Source organism: Numenius arquata, chromosome 22 (assembly GCF_964106895.1).
Source record: "Numenius arquata chromosome 22, bNumArq3.hap1.1, whole genome shotgun sequence".
NCBI lineage: Eukaryota > Metazoa > Chordata > Aves > Charadriiformes > Scolopacidae > Numenius > Numenius arquata.
In genome coordinates this window covers 1,533,923-1,547,071 of record NC_133597.1, presented here as the reverse complement: position 1 = coordinate 1,547,071, position 13,149 = coordinate 1,533,923, and the positions used below count along the sequence as shown (strand labels likewise).

General features: G+C 47.2%; 1 protein-coding gene across 1 annotated transcript; it reads left to right on the top strand.

The window, feature by feature from the left end:
• The first annotated feature begins 4,832 nt into the window (after positions 1-4,832).
• ANKK1 (ankyrin repeat and kinase domain containing 1) lies at positions 4,833-12,604 on the top strand. Its single transcript, XM_074162504.1, has 8 exons — positions 4,833-5,020; positions 7,295-7,589; positions 8,125-8,276; positions 9,173-9,222; positions 9,321-9,476; positions 9,732-9,850; positions 10,842-10,887; positions 11,268-12,604. The coding sequence occupies exons 1-8, from the start codon at positions 4,833-4,835 to the stop codon at positions 12,602-12,604; spliced, it is 2,343 nt and encodes a 780-aa protein (XP_074018605.1).
• The last annotated feature ends 545 nt before the right edge of the window (positions 12,605-13,149 follow it).

Below are 13,149 nucleotides of genomic sequence, written 5' to 3'. Positions count from 1 at the left end.
GCCGGCCCGTCACTCGGGCGCAGGTGGGAGCCTCGGGCTCCGTGGGGCTGGTTGGGAGTGCCGAGCCGAGGGGGACCGCCCTGTAAGTAGGGCCGTGCCCGTCCCCTGCGCTTGGCGGGACCCCCTGTAATCAGGCGGGTGCCCCTGGCCCCGGCCTTTCAGAGGCGTGGGGCCAGGATGTGTGGGGCCCGGCGTGTGCCCTCCCTGTCCTTGGGACTGGGCCGCCGGCCCCCCGGCCTTTGGCCGTGAAGCTCCACTGCCTGGCTGTTGAGTCTCGCTCCTGCTGCTGTGGGGGAAGGCCAAGCTCTCTGGCTCCCTGGGTGTCGACCTGCCTGTAATCAGGGTCTGGGTCTTGGGAGCCTTTGTGCTCCGCTGGCAGCCTGTGTGGGGCGACCGCCCCGTTAGCGGGGTGCGGGTCAGGGTGCCCCCGAATCGGAGAGAAGGAGCCTCCGAGAGCCTTTGGGACCAGGGCTGCCCTTTAAGTCAACCCTGGGAGTGCCAAGCCGAGGGGGACTGCCCTGTAAGTAGGGCTGTGCATGTCCCCTGCACTGGGCGGGAGGTGCTGGGAGGGACCACCTGTAAGCAGGCAGTGTCCCTGGCCCCGGCCCTCCAAGGGCCAAAATTTGGAAGTTGTGTCTTTGTAATACAGGATTGGAATGGCTTCTAAAAACTCAGGGAACGGCACTGAGCCAAGTACCTCCCCCAAAGTCATAAAAACCTTTCCAAAAGCACCACAAATGCTCTTGTTTGGCCGCATCCCTGAGGTCCCTTTGCTTAGAGTGCCTTCCTCTTTGCCTTTCTCTTTCTCCAGCCTGCCGCACTTCCTCTTGTTTGCTTTTGCCTCGTCGTTCCACACACACGATTAGATGCCTTGCTTTTCTTTTTTTCTTTCTTCTTTAGGAGCTGTTGCTGGGGGGGGACGGTGCAGTTCTTTCACAGGAGTGCGAGCTCCTCCGCCCGGAGAACGGCGGAAAGCCTTCCCCCGGAGGGACCTCCCCGCGGCGGTCCCTGGTCCCTGCTCTTTGGCCGTCCTTCCCCTCCTCGCCCCCTACCCCCCTGTTCTTAGTCATCTTGGGCACCGCGTGGTGCCCAGCATCCTGGGGGTTTAAAGAGCAGAGGCCCCAGCCCTGCTTCTGGGAGGGTGACACAGTTCAACGCCCTAAAGCCCAGTGCCAGGGCTTCCTGGGCAGGACCCGGGCCCCGCTTGCAGGCTCCGGAGAGGACCCTTTCCCCCCCACCTCTTTTGCCTTCCCCGGGGGTTCTCTTTCTCCCCGGCTGACAGCAGAGGGAAAGGGGACTCGGGCACGGCAGGGCACAACAGGACAGGGCAGCAGGTTTAGGGTGGCAAGCACCATTTGCAGGCCCCAAACACCAGCCACTTTCCAAACAGCTGCTCATTGAAGTGGCAGCTTCTCCCGAGTGATGGGGAACCCACCTCAGAAAGTTCTTCTGCCCAAGCCCCCACAACCTCCCAGGGAAAGCCCTTGCCAGTCACTAGCCACTGCTGCCGATTCACATGCCTTCAGGGCAGAAAGTGCCGAGCACTCTTAATAGTGCTCTGCTGGCAGCCTGTGTGGGGCGACTGCCCCGTTAGTGGGGTGCAGGTCAGGGTGCCCCTGCATCAGAGAGAAGGAGCCTCTGAGGGCTTTTGGGACCAGGGCCGCCCTGTAAGCCAGGGCCTGGCCAGTGCCCTGGAATCCCGGGCGTTTTGCGGTCCAGGGAGCGGCTCGAGCCCCCTGTAAGCAGGGGTGCAGGCTCTTTGCCCGCCACTTTACACGCCCAGCTCCATTTGCCCAGGGTGCCCGCCTCCGAGCCCAGCTCCGGCACCGGCTGGAACTCCACAGGCAGCAGCAGAGCACCAAGTTGGTGAGAAAAGGCGATCTGTGAGGTTTTTTTTGGGGGGGGGGGGGTAGGGGGTAGGTGTGGGAGGGTGGCCGGGGTTGGGCGGTGCGCTGGGGAGCTCCCTCCAGGGGCCAGGCCGGTGTCCCTCTGTCTTCCAAGGGGAGCAGCGGGGGCTTCTCGGTCCTGACCACGTCCTCCTGCCTTTGCAGCAGCTTCTGATGAAGAAAGAAGAGGCATCCATCGTGTGTGGAAGGAACCACCAGACAAGAGCGAGGGAGAAGAGGAGTGGCAGCGGACTGAAGAAGGGGCACAAGAAAGGCACTCCTGGGAAGGCATGTCCTTGTCTTCAGTGCTGTGGTCGCCTAAGGCATCCCTGTCCGTTTGGGGATGTTCTGTGCCTTTGGAGCAGGTACTTGGCTCATTGCAGTTCCCAAGATTTTTAGAAGTGCTCCAATTCTGCATTAAGATGACACGACTTCCCAAAGTTCTCTGAAAACTACTTTTTGTACCTTGATATTGCTGCACCAGCTGTGGGGGGTGGAAGGGCCCTGCAGACACCCAAAGTGTGCACACCGAGGAACGAGTTTTCAGGAGCAGGATTTTGAGGTGGTTTCCCCTGTTCTGAATGTTTCTCTTTCAGCATCTGCACGGGGGAGGAAGCCGCTGGACCTCAGCCTCTGGAAGAAGATGTTCCTCCTCTCTGTCCCGAAACAGCTTCTGTCCCTGCCCTTTTCCCAGCTATTCAGTGCTGAGAGCACCCAATAAAATGCTTTCACCAACTATGTGTTAGTGTGTTACCTACTTTCCTGCCCAACTGTGATTTAACTGATGCCAGCAAAATTGCACCACACATGTGCCTTTAACCTTCAGCAGCCATTGGAATTTTTGCTGTGTGTCTTGGTCCTGGCTGGTTGGAAGGGGACTCTCAGGGAGATCAGGTGGTGGTTTCCAGAGACGAGTTTGGTGGCAGGGCGATGTTGCTGTAGGAGTGATTTCTGTTGGTTCATCTTTGATCTGGCCTGTAGCTGGCAGGGCACTGGTTCAGGGCCAGGGCATGGCCGTGTGAATTGTTAGGGGCAGAGCTGCAGTTGCATGTGTTGTGCAACAGGACTGGGGTGCAGAGCGAATTGGGGTTGTCTTTTTGAGAGCGGGCAAGGCCTCACCCCTGACCATCACAGCCTCCATCCGTCTGCCTCGAGGCTGAGGAGGGCTGTCGATAACTGCAGTATTCTGATTCGCTTCAGAGCAGCACCGCAAGTTTGTGCCTTAGGAAATTCAAAAGAAAACTTCACAATTGCCAACTAGTGAGTTTGTGCACCAGTTCCACAGTTAAGGTGTTTTTCAGAGTGGATTGGGGTAAAATTGCTCCCCAGTTTGGGGCAAAAGCAGGAAAGGTTTGTTTAAAGAAATGTAAGCTATTGTCAACAAAAGTGTAAATGATCAGCATGACTGCCTCATTTCTTAACCTTTGATTTCAATGCCATTAAAGTTGAGACAGACCCTAGAATGTGCCTGAGCTAATTGCCAAGAAATACAGCACAGCTGTAAGCTCTGTGGAGGAAGTGAAGCTGCTGCCATTCTGTAACCACAGAGGGTTTTCCCCCAGTCCCTTACCTTCTCCTGAACTTTCTACAATAAAACTTGAGAATTTCAGGATGGTTTTGTCCTGCCTGTGCCTGACCATAGGGAAATGGAGCCTCATCGTGCTTGTCCTCGGCTCTGAAGTTGTGTTGGCAGGTGAGTGCTGGCACGTGGGAGTGGAGGTGGCTAGGGGCAGTACCTGGGGCAGAAGTATCACACTTGGTGGGCAGTAATTAAGGAGTGGGCAGGAAATCAGTTATAATCATGTGTCAGACTCTAGTGCTTTTTTTCCCCCTAAAAGGCTGCAGAGCCTGGCTGGCTTTTTTCCTTTTCCTTTTTTCCCTAAAGCCTCGCAGTTGTGAGTAATGAGCCATTGCCAGACCACCTTGTGTCAACTGCAAAAGAGCTTGCACTTCCGCCCAGATGAGTCTTCCTCCAGGAATTTCTTTAGATCTGATATCTCGCCACAAATTCCAGGTCAAGACTCAATGACAATTACTTTTCAGAAATAATAATTTTCATTTGTATTGCAGTAGTGCTGAGGAAACCAGTATCGTATTGTATTTGACTTGTCACAGAGATAGTCACGGTGCTGTCGTTAAGGACATATATGCACAAGACCCAGGTGAATGTCATTAAACCATTTTTGCAGTTTTATGTTTTACATAAAACAACTAAAAGCATGTATGCTGTTACTAGTGCTCACATGGCAATGGTTTAACCGCTCAGACTAGCTCTTCAGTATTCTCTTGTTTCTTCGAATGCCCCTTGCAGGCATTCAGTGGCATACTTTACCCCTCAAGTAACCACTCTGGCTCACCATGTTTGTTACATTTTTTCCTTCTCCTGTATTTTGTCAGGTTTGTGTTCTCACATTTGCCACATGCTAGTTCTGGGGTCTTCTCTGTTCTTCACCTTTTTGGAGTGTTTTCTACTTTTCTTCTTTGTCTGGCTCACATGCGGTGCTGCACAGGAGCCTTGTGGATTTCTCTCTGTGTAAGGCCTTTCTTCCCTTTAAGTATCAGCCTGTCTCACCCTCAGGTGAGGAATCCCCTCTTCAGCACAGTGCAATTGCTAAAGGATTGATGCATTGTACCATTTTTCGTCTTGTATTCTTTCAGCATTTGCCCACCCAGTGCTTGATACGAGAGAGAAGGGCAGCCTTATGAAGTGCAGACATGTACCCAGCCTGGCATGAGTGCCTATAATTAAGTAAGGCAGCTCCTCTGCATACCAAATGAGAGTGACACTTGGGATCCACCTCTTGGCAGTAAGTAACATGGCTCATCTCGGGTAACTCCCTCCCTCCCTCCCTCACTTACTTTGTAAGTCAGAAGAAGGAAGAGCTCCTTTATTCTTCTCTGATACCATCTGAGCAGGAGGCAGACAGCCAGGCTGCCTTTTTGGTCATGACTTCGGAGAAAGACCAGCAACTGGGCAGCTTAACTGTCTTCAATAAGGAGGATTTTGAAGAAGATTGGATTAAAGTGGCCAGCGGAGGCTTTGGGCATGTGTACCAAGTCAAGCACAAAAGGTGGAGAACGGTTTATGCTGTGAAATGCTCTCCGTACCTGCTACAGGACTCCAGCGTGGAGAGGTAACTGTGCAGTCTCTTCTAGCTCAACAGTTCAAACTGTCAGTTAGAGCTGTCTGTGGTGATTTGGTGCTAAAACTCTGAAGGAAACATTCACATGGTTTCTTCTCCCTGGGAAGTGAAGTTTTTAGTACCCAAAGGGAGGGGGGGAAGTGATTTAGAGTGTCTTTCTGTCTTGTGTGATGTGCATGTGCAAGAGGGAAAGGAACAATTATTCAGAACAATTGGCGTTGAAATCTGGAGGCTGAAGTAGGTATCTTAAACTAAACATGGGCATGTGCATAAAAACAGCCTGATTACTTATTTGCAGCTTTCACTGGACATTTGGACTAATGAGTACCTATTAAACTAAATTAGTCATTAAAATCACCGGGTTGAATGCTGAGGGACAGAGAATTTCCAGCTGTTGTTGCTGGGCTCGCAGAGATCTCTGCTCCCACACTTGTCTTACCCTCCAGATATGCTCTTTTATCTTGATGGTGCACCTGCACCTTCAGTTTACTTTTTACTCTGTCTCTCACCTGCAGAGAGTCTTCTGCTGACTAGCTTGGGTCTGGAGATAACACAGAGCCAGGTAATCACAGCCACTGCCAATACCACATACCATATAGGCAGTCCTGATGAAAAAAAAAATGAGTCAATGAAGTTACGTATTCTAAAATTGTATTTTGTTCAAGTTGGAAGGATCCCACCTGGTTAAAAATCATGTGCTCGTATGACTTTTCTTGTCATGTTTCTGACAACAATTGAGATGGTTCAGTTTGAGCAGTGACTGTCCTCTTTAGTTTATGCTGCTTATGCTCTTGAGATATTATGTTTGCATTCCATTCTCTTTTGGAAAAAAAAATAGTCAAGTTAATCAAGTTACTTCTGCATATGTCAATTCTAGTAAATATAATCATAGGGCTTTCATGGATTAACTGAACTCCTAGTGTGTACTCCAGAAGAATGGTTGAATGTGAACAGAAATGTTCACTAATTATTTTTGTTTATTTTACTTTTTAAAAAAAACCCACTATTTCTGCAATCACCGGGATTTGAAAAACAAAATCTGAAAATCTGAGGTTAGGTAAAATATCTAACACTACGTGTGCCTTTAACAGTCACTGTACTGGTCTCCCAGGGACTGAAGTTGTACTATTTTGTCATTTAAACAACTTTTCACTCCCATGTGGTGTTGTAAAACACTTTCCCACCCCTTACATATGTCCAAACAGCCTTGAGGCTGCTCTGACTTCAATTATAATTTTCAGTAAACCCTGTGAGTTCTGGATTACAAAGCAAGACCATGCGATCCTGCACTGTGGCTGTGCCAAAAATCCTTCCTTTCCCTGGGGGTTGTCAGAAGGGCCAGCATCAGTCCTGTAGTTCTGTGCATATGGGTTATCGTTCAGTGGCTGTTTCTACTTGCTTTAGAAAGATTTGCTTATCTGAACTACGTTTAGAGCTATTAGTGGCCTGCAATAATGTTGTTGCAGGCTCAGATTCATTCCCAGGGTGTGCTTTTTAAATGCAGTTTTGGCACTTTACTGCTTGGCTGCTGTCAGCACGCTCTGGGCACTCCAACTCGTTCAACAGGTTGCAAAATGTTGTAAAGGTTTAGTGAAACAGGTCTGCCAAAACTGGCAACAATGGACAGACATGTCTAGACGCCCTTTGGGACCAGATTCACCGTGCTCACCGACAGAAATCTTCAGGCAGAGGTATAGGTATGGCCAAGGCATGCCCTCTGGCCCTACAAGCCTCCATCTACTCAAGCTCAGCAGGTTAGTGTGGTGTTGGACCCTGGCTGCCTGCAAGCAGCGTGCAGGCTATCACTGGGGCTAACATGTGGACATACGGTGTATGAAAAAGGCATGGTTCACCATGCTGTGCCTGCTCCTGACATCATGCTTTCAGGGAAGCATCACTTGGGAATTTCAGAACAGTGTGAAAACAAGCACATGGACCAGGCTTTCTGTGATCACTGAAGGTCTTCTAAGAGCTGGACTAAGTTGGAAGTTTTGGTCACTTTCTATAGGAACCTAGTGGTTGAATTTGCCCAAGCAATCCTCAGCTCATTTTGAAAAGTCATGACACCTTGTATGTTAGATTTTAGTCGCAAAAGATCATGATGTGATTGCATTATCAACAATTCAAGGGGAAAATTGGAATTAATCATTTTGGGGTAGGCAGGGCTGCTTGGAAAGGCTGGATATCACTACTATACAGTAACTTAGCTTGTAGAACCAAGAAATAGTATCAGTCAATTCTCTTTTTTCTTTTTTATTTTTCCAGGACCAGTATGAACTGTCTAATGGAAGAGGCAACCAAGATGGAGAAAATCAAATTCCAGCACATTGTCACTATCTATGGCATCTGCAACAGTCCTTTGGGGATAGTGATGGAATATATGGCGAGAGGGTCCTTGGAGAAAATTCTACCCACTCATAAAATGTCATGGCAGCTCAAGTTCCGTGTTATCCATGAAATGGGCTTGGCTATGAATTTCCTGCATAGCATGACACCTCCTTTGCTGCACTTAGATCTAAAACCAGGGAACATTCTCCTAGATGGGAATATGCATGTCAAGGTATGACCTTAATGCATGTTTGTAAGGACAGTTTATTTCACAAATAAGAGAAAGGTTATTTTTACCAATGATTTGGAGAATGAATGGTTAAAGGTCATTAGTGTAGATTTAGTACAGCTTGGCAAAGAGCAGAGCTTGGGATTTGTTTGTAGGGTTTGTTTCCGCGCGTCACCAAGTAAGTCCAGAATCCTTCCTAATAAGTTAGGTTCTTCAGGAGCACTCAATGAAAGATTGACCAGTGTGGCGTATAAGAAGCATCTGGTAAACAAATTACATGGTATTCTCAAGAGCATGCAAGTAATCTGTGCCAGAACTGGGAACTTAAGGCTTCAATTTAGGAGGAAATGCTGATCTCCTGGACTAAGTGAAAAGCACTGACTACCATTTTACCAGGGTTTTATGAAGTTTCAACTGCTAGTCACCTCCTCATATCCCTGATCGTGAAGGATGGAGGTATCTCCCAGCTAAAATAAGGCGGGGTGAGATTGTGAGCATTATGAGGGATCTCTGATTTTTTTTTTTTTTCTGCTTATAGATCTCAGATTTTGGGCTATCTAAATGGATGGAGCAATCTAGCCGAATGCAATATATTGAAAGCTCTGCTTTGAGAGGCACTTTGAGCTACATCCCCCCTGAAATGTTTCTCCAGAACAGCAAGCCCCCGGGAATCAAATATGATGTATACAGGTAAGGGCTGCCTTTCTGTTCAGCGGTCACACAAGGTTGCCACCTACCTCTTACACAGAGCAAGAGGGACTGGCATATTGCCTCATTTTGTTTATATTCTGGTGCTCTGGCTTGCATAACGTCCTTGGTGGGGAACACACTGGGAGTGATATGTGGTACTCCAACCTCAGTGGTAGGGAGTGGGATTATCTGTGGATAATCATCTCTCTTATCAGATGCACCTCTGTGCAGCACCGATCCCATGTGAGCTGCAGACTGTATTGCCTTAGGTTCTACCCTGTTAGCTTGCTGGAAGTTATTATAGAAGGATTAGAGTACAGAACAGACAGTGTCTGCTCTTTCACAGTAGTTGCTGCTTACATTTCTTTCGATTTTCAAACAACTGTAATATTGCTTGTCTACTTCAGTATTCAGCTTCATTTTGGTCAGTAGCAGGTGGAGAAAAGATTTTAACTTTACTTTTTTCCATTTGGCCAAAGTGCTTTGCAGCTCACTTAAACCAGCTGCATATATATGTTCTGGAAGTTAGTCAGCTCCTTAGCCACTACACTGCACAGTAACCCAAGACGAGAAGCAAATGAGGCCACATGAACTTGCAGTAGTCAAGGGCTCTAAAACCCAATGTGAATAAAGTGGAAAAAAGGGCTCTGAGAGCCTGGCTTTCACAAGAAATTCTCTAAAGCCCTCATTCACTACACCAACCCTTTTGCTGAGGCATCAGAGATGTACGTGATGATTCATAAGATTTTGTCCTTTTGGTGTGGGGGATGAAAGCCTTCCATCCTGAAGAACTTCTTTCCTAATTTTCCCATTTCTCAAGGAGATGAAAGCAATAAGTGAATTTTATGTTCATGTACATATGGGAATGATTGCTCATGATCTCTCATTGCCTGCAGCTTTGGAATTGTCATTTGGGAGGTACTTATGCAGAAGAAACCTTATGCGGGTAAATATGAATGCTTCTTATATGCTCTGCACTTAGTAAATATTTATTACAGCCATTTTCACAGAGAAAAAGCCCAACACGTATTGCTGTTTTTTCAGGAGCCAACATGATGGCCATTATAGTCAAGGTTGCTGCAGGAAAGAGGCCCTGCCTGGAACCCATCAGTGATGACTGGCCAGGGGAATGCCAGCAGATGGTTGACTTAATGAAGAGGTGTTGGGACCAAGACCCTAAGCAAAGGCCAAGCTTTACAGGTGTAGTAGCTGATTGTGATATAACCAAGGGTCAGCTGCATGGATTAATGAGTGGGGGATAAGGTTGTGTATAACTCCTTGCCAGTTAAATTGCCTGTTGCCTTGGAAATGCTTGGTGCCCATTAGCTGTCAGCACATCCTCTTTCCTTCCTCCCCATGTGGAGGATGCATGGAAGACTTCCACAAGCTTGGGTACTGACTGGGTTCTGAACATCTGGGTAGTCTGCACAGCTAACAGTCTTTTTGCTCTGGTAGATATCCCTGTAGAAACAGACATGCTGCTGTCACTGATACAAAGCCTTGTAGTAGATCCAGAGAATGAGCGCCTTGTTAGGAAGATGTCCCACAAGCCTGCTATCTCTGGGAACCAGCAGGTGAGTAAGGCTTCCCAGGACCACTTGGGAAATTCCACTGAGTCCTTTCCCTGTTCTTACCAGTTCTTGAGAATGCGTTTCCTCTCTCATCACTGCTTATCATCAGACAACAAGGACACCACAGCAACCTTTGTGCAGTGTGTTTGCGGAGGTTGTACATCTGTAATTCATTCAGGGGGATAGGAAACTTGTAAATAAATTTAGCAAGCTGGCCAGCGTTCTAAGCGATATTCTGAGAGGAAGATCCTTTTTTCTAACTGCTCAGATGAAATGGGTTTATCACGTAGGCCTCAGTCATTAAAAGAAGCTCAAGTAGACACAGAATCACAGGGGTTCTGCTGATGGCACTGGCATTTGTGCTCAGATGACAATTTTCCCTCTCCATGGAACTGAGGGCGTTCCAGTCTAAACAACACTCCTAGAAGAAAAAAAAAAAGTTTTAAATTCCTGTGTTTCTCTGACTAAGAAATAAATTGGGTTTCAGGATAGTCACAATTCTAGCCCAGCAACTGGAGAGTAATTGTGCTTAGAAGTCAGCTTCATACAGAGAGAAGTAGCAGTTGAGAACTGTTGCTATTTTGAGGTTTTGCCTCATCGTGAAGTCATCAAGAAACAAAATGCCAGAGTATACAGGATTGAGGAGGTGGGGTTGTTTGGGTTCCCTATACAACAAAGAAAACTACCAGCTGGGATGCTGCCATGGGCACATGCTGCAATAAGGAAGGAGAATATATGTATGTTCAGGAGTAAATGAGTAAGAGGAGGAAACATCTCATTGATATCCTGAGATAATTTTCAGGCTCCCACATTCTTGTTAGTGTCATGATCTGCTCTGCTGAGTTTTGGATGCAGTAACAGGATTGGATAAAAAAATATTCAGGTGATAATACAAAATTCTAGAGCAATAGCAAAGAAGAACTCTGTGAAACGTTAAAGAATGCAAATAAGCAACTTTGCTATGCCTTTTTCTTTTCCTCTTCCTGAAAACGAGAGTGACAAAGAAGAGTTCGCCTTCCCCCAAGACACCAGAAGTGGTGGTAAGTAGGGGACTTTCTTTACCATTCAAAAATAAAGAAGGGGAAACCTACAAAAAAACAGCCTATTTCCTCGCTCTTCAGTGATAAGGATGTGGCTCAAGAAAGTGTTCCATGTGGGGTAATTTTTCTTTTTAAATTAAGGAAAATGAACTATACAGAAAATAGCAGCTACAGTTCATGTGAGGGAGAGGCCAAATGTCCCACTGCTTTCTAAGAGGCTGTATGCAGCCGTCTTGTCTCATTTCAGATTTCCTATCTGTAAATGACTTTTACTTGATTTCATACTTTGAAAATTCATGTTCTCCCTCCCATCTTGTGCGCACAAAGCTATTTCACTTAGTCTTACTCTCTTTCTTCTGTCTTGTTTCCCCTGCCTTTAGAAAGTGATAATCAGGAGGTTCGTATCCCACCTTCTTACAGTCCAGATGACATCCTGTCTGAGGAAATCTGTAGAGTTCATGAAAATGGCCTCACGTTGCTTCACCTCATGGTGATCCAGGGAAATGTGGAAAAAGTGAAGTTTCTTCTGAGCTGTAAAGCCGATGTGAACAGCCAGGTAGTCTGTGGCTACACCCCGCTCATTATGGCTGTTCAGAAGAGGTCGCCAGAGATCTGCTCAGTTCTGATAGAGCATGATGCAGACATCAATATGCCTGATGATGACGGTTGGACACCTCTTCACTTCGCTGCTCAGAATGGGGATGACAGAATCGTACGCCTCTTGCTGGACCACCAGGCACAGGTAAATGCTCAAGAGCACGATGGGTGGACCCCTCTGCACTTGGCATCACAAAACAACTTTGAGAATGTGGCCCGAGTGCTGCTGTCTCGCCAGGCTGACTCCAACACCCAGGAGGTTGATGGGAAAACTGCCCTCCATGTGGCAGCTTGCTTTGGACACGTCAGCTTGGTGAAACTGCTTGCCAGTCAAGGAGCAGACCTGGAGAAAAAGCAGAAGAACCATAGAACCCCACTCCATGTTGCTGTGGAGAGGGGGAAGTTCAGGGTAGTCCATTATTTGCTGAAGAACGGGACCTCTGTCAACAGCCTGGATCAAAATCATTACAGTGCCCTGCATCTGGCTGTGGTGAGGGGGAAGTATCTCATCTGTGAGAAACTCATCAAATATGGAGCTAATGTGGAGCTAAGGACAGACAAAGGTTGGACTCCCCTGCACCTGGCTTCTTTCAAAGGACACATTGAAATCATCCACCTGCTAAAAGATAGCCATGCCAAACTGAATGCCAAAGGAAGCATGGACTGGACGCCACTTCACTTGGCTACTCGCTACAGCGATGAACCGGTGGTCTGTGAGCTATTGAGATGTGGTGCAGATCCCAACATCGCTGAGAAGTCAGAGTGGGCCCCCCTCCATTTTGCAGTCCAGCGGGGCTCCTTTTTGACTGTCATCAATCTTCTGGAGTGCAAGGCAGATGTCAATGCTAAGAACAAAATGGGTTGGACCCCCTTGCACCTTGCTGTCCTCAAGGGCAATATGGCCATTATAAAGACCTTGATTAAGGCTGGTGCTCTGCTTGACGTGGAAGATATCACTGGCTGTACAGCCCTCCAGTTGGCAATTAGACATCAGAGAGAAAACATCATTACGCTGCTTCAAGGCAAGGACTCGTTGATGAATAGATCAGGGAATCGGACTCTGGTGAACGACGCTAAGATTTCAAGACCCAAATTTGTTCTGGGAAGGACAGATTTGTAGATTCATCAAGCCTGGCATTTATGATTTGACTTTTCCAATATCAGCTGCTATGCCTTAAACCAGCATATCCTGTCACCTGGTGATTACGGGAAATTTTTTTTCTTTTTTTTTAAACAGAAGTTTCTAAGCATGAACACTAAAAGAGTAAAAGAAAATGGAGCTGCAGAAGGAAGCCGACAAGCTATTTTCCAGTCTGACCAAGCTTGTGGAACATTTTGGCTTGGTGATGCTGGCTTTAGGCAATGCTTTCCTGTTTTAATATTTACTGTGCAAGGATGGAAATTGATAGATAAGTGTACTCCCTTTTCATATTCGCAACGCTGAATCTGTGCACAGCAATCCATATATACATGTCCTCCACAGAGTTTCTTGCTTTTATTCCATGTTTTCCTATAGAGCAGATTGGTGTAAAATGGCCTTGCCACAGGTGGGAATTGAATCATGAGATTCTCACCTGCTGCTGGAAATAGACACTAAGCATATGGTACAGCAATGTGTCAGATTTTCTGGCATCTTATTTTTGTAACAAGAATAAAATAAAACAA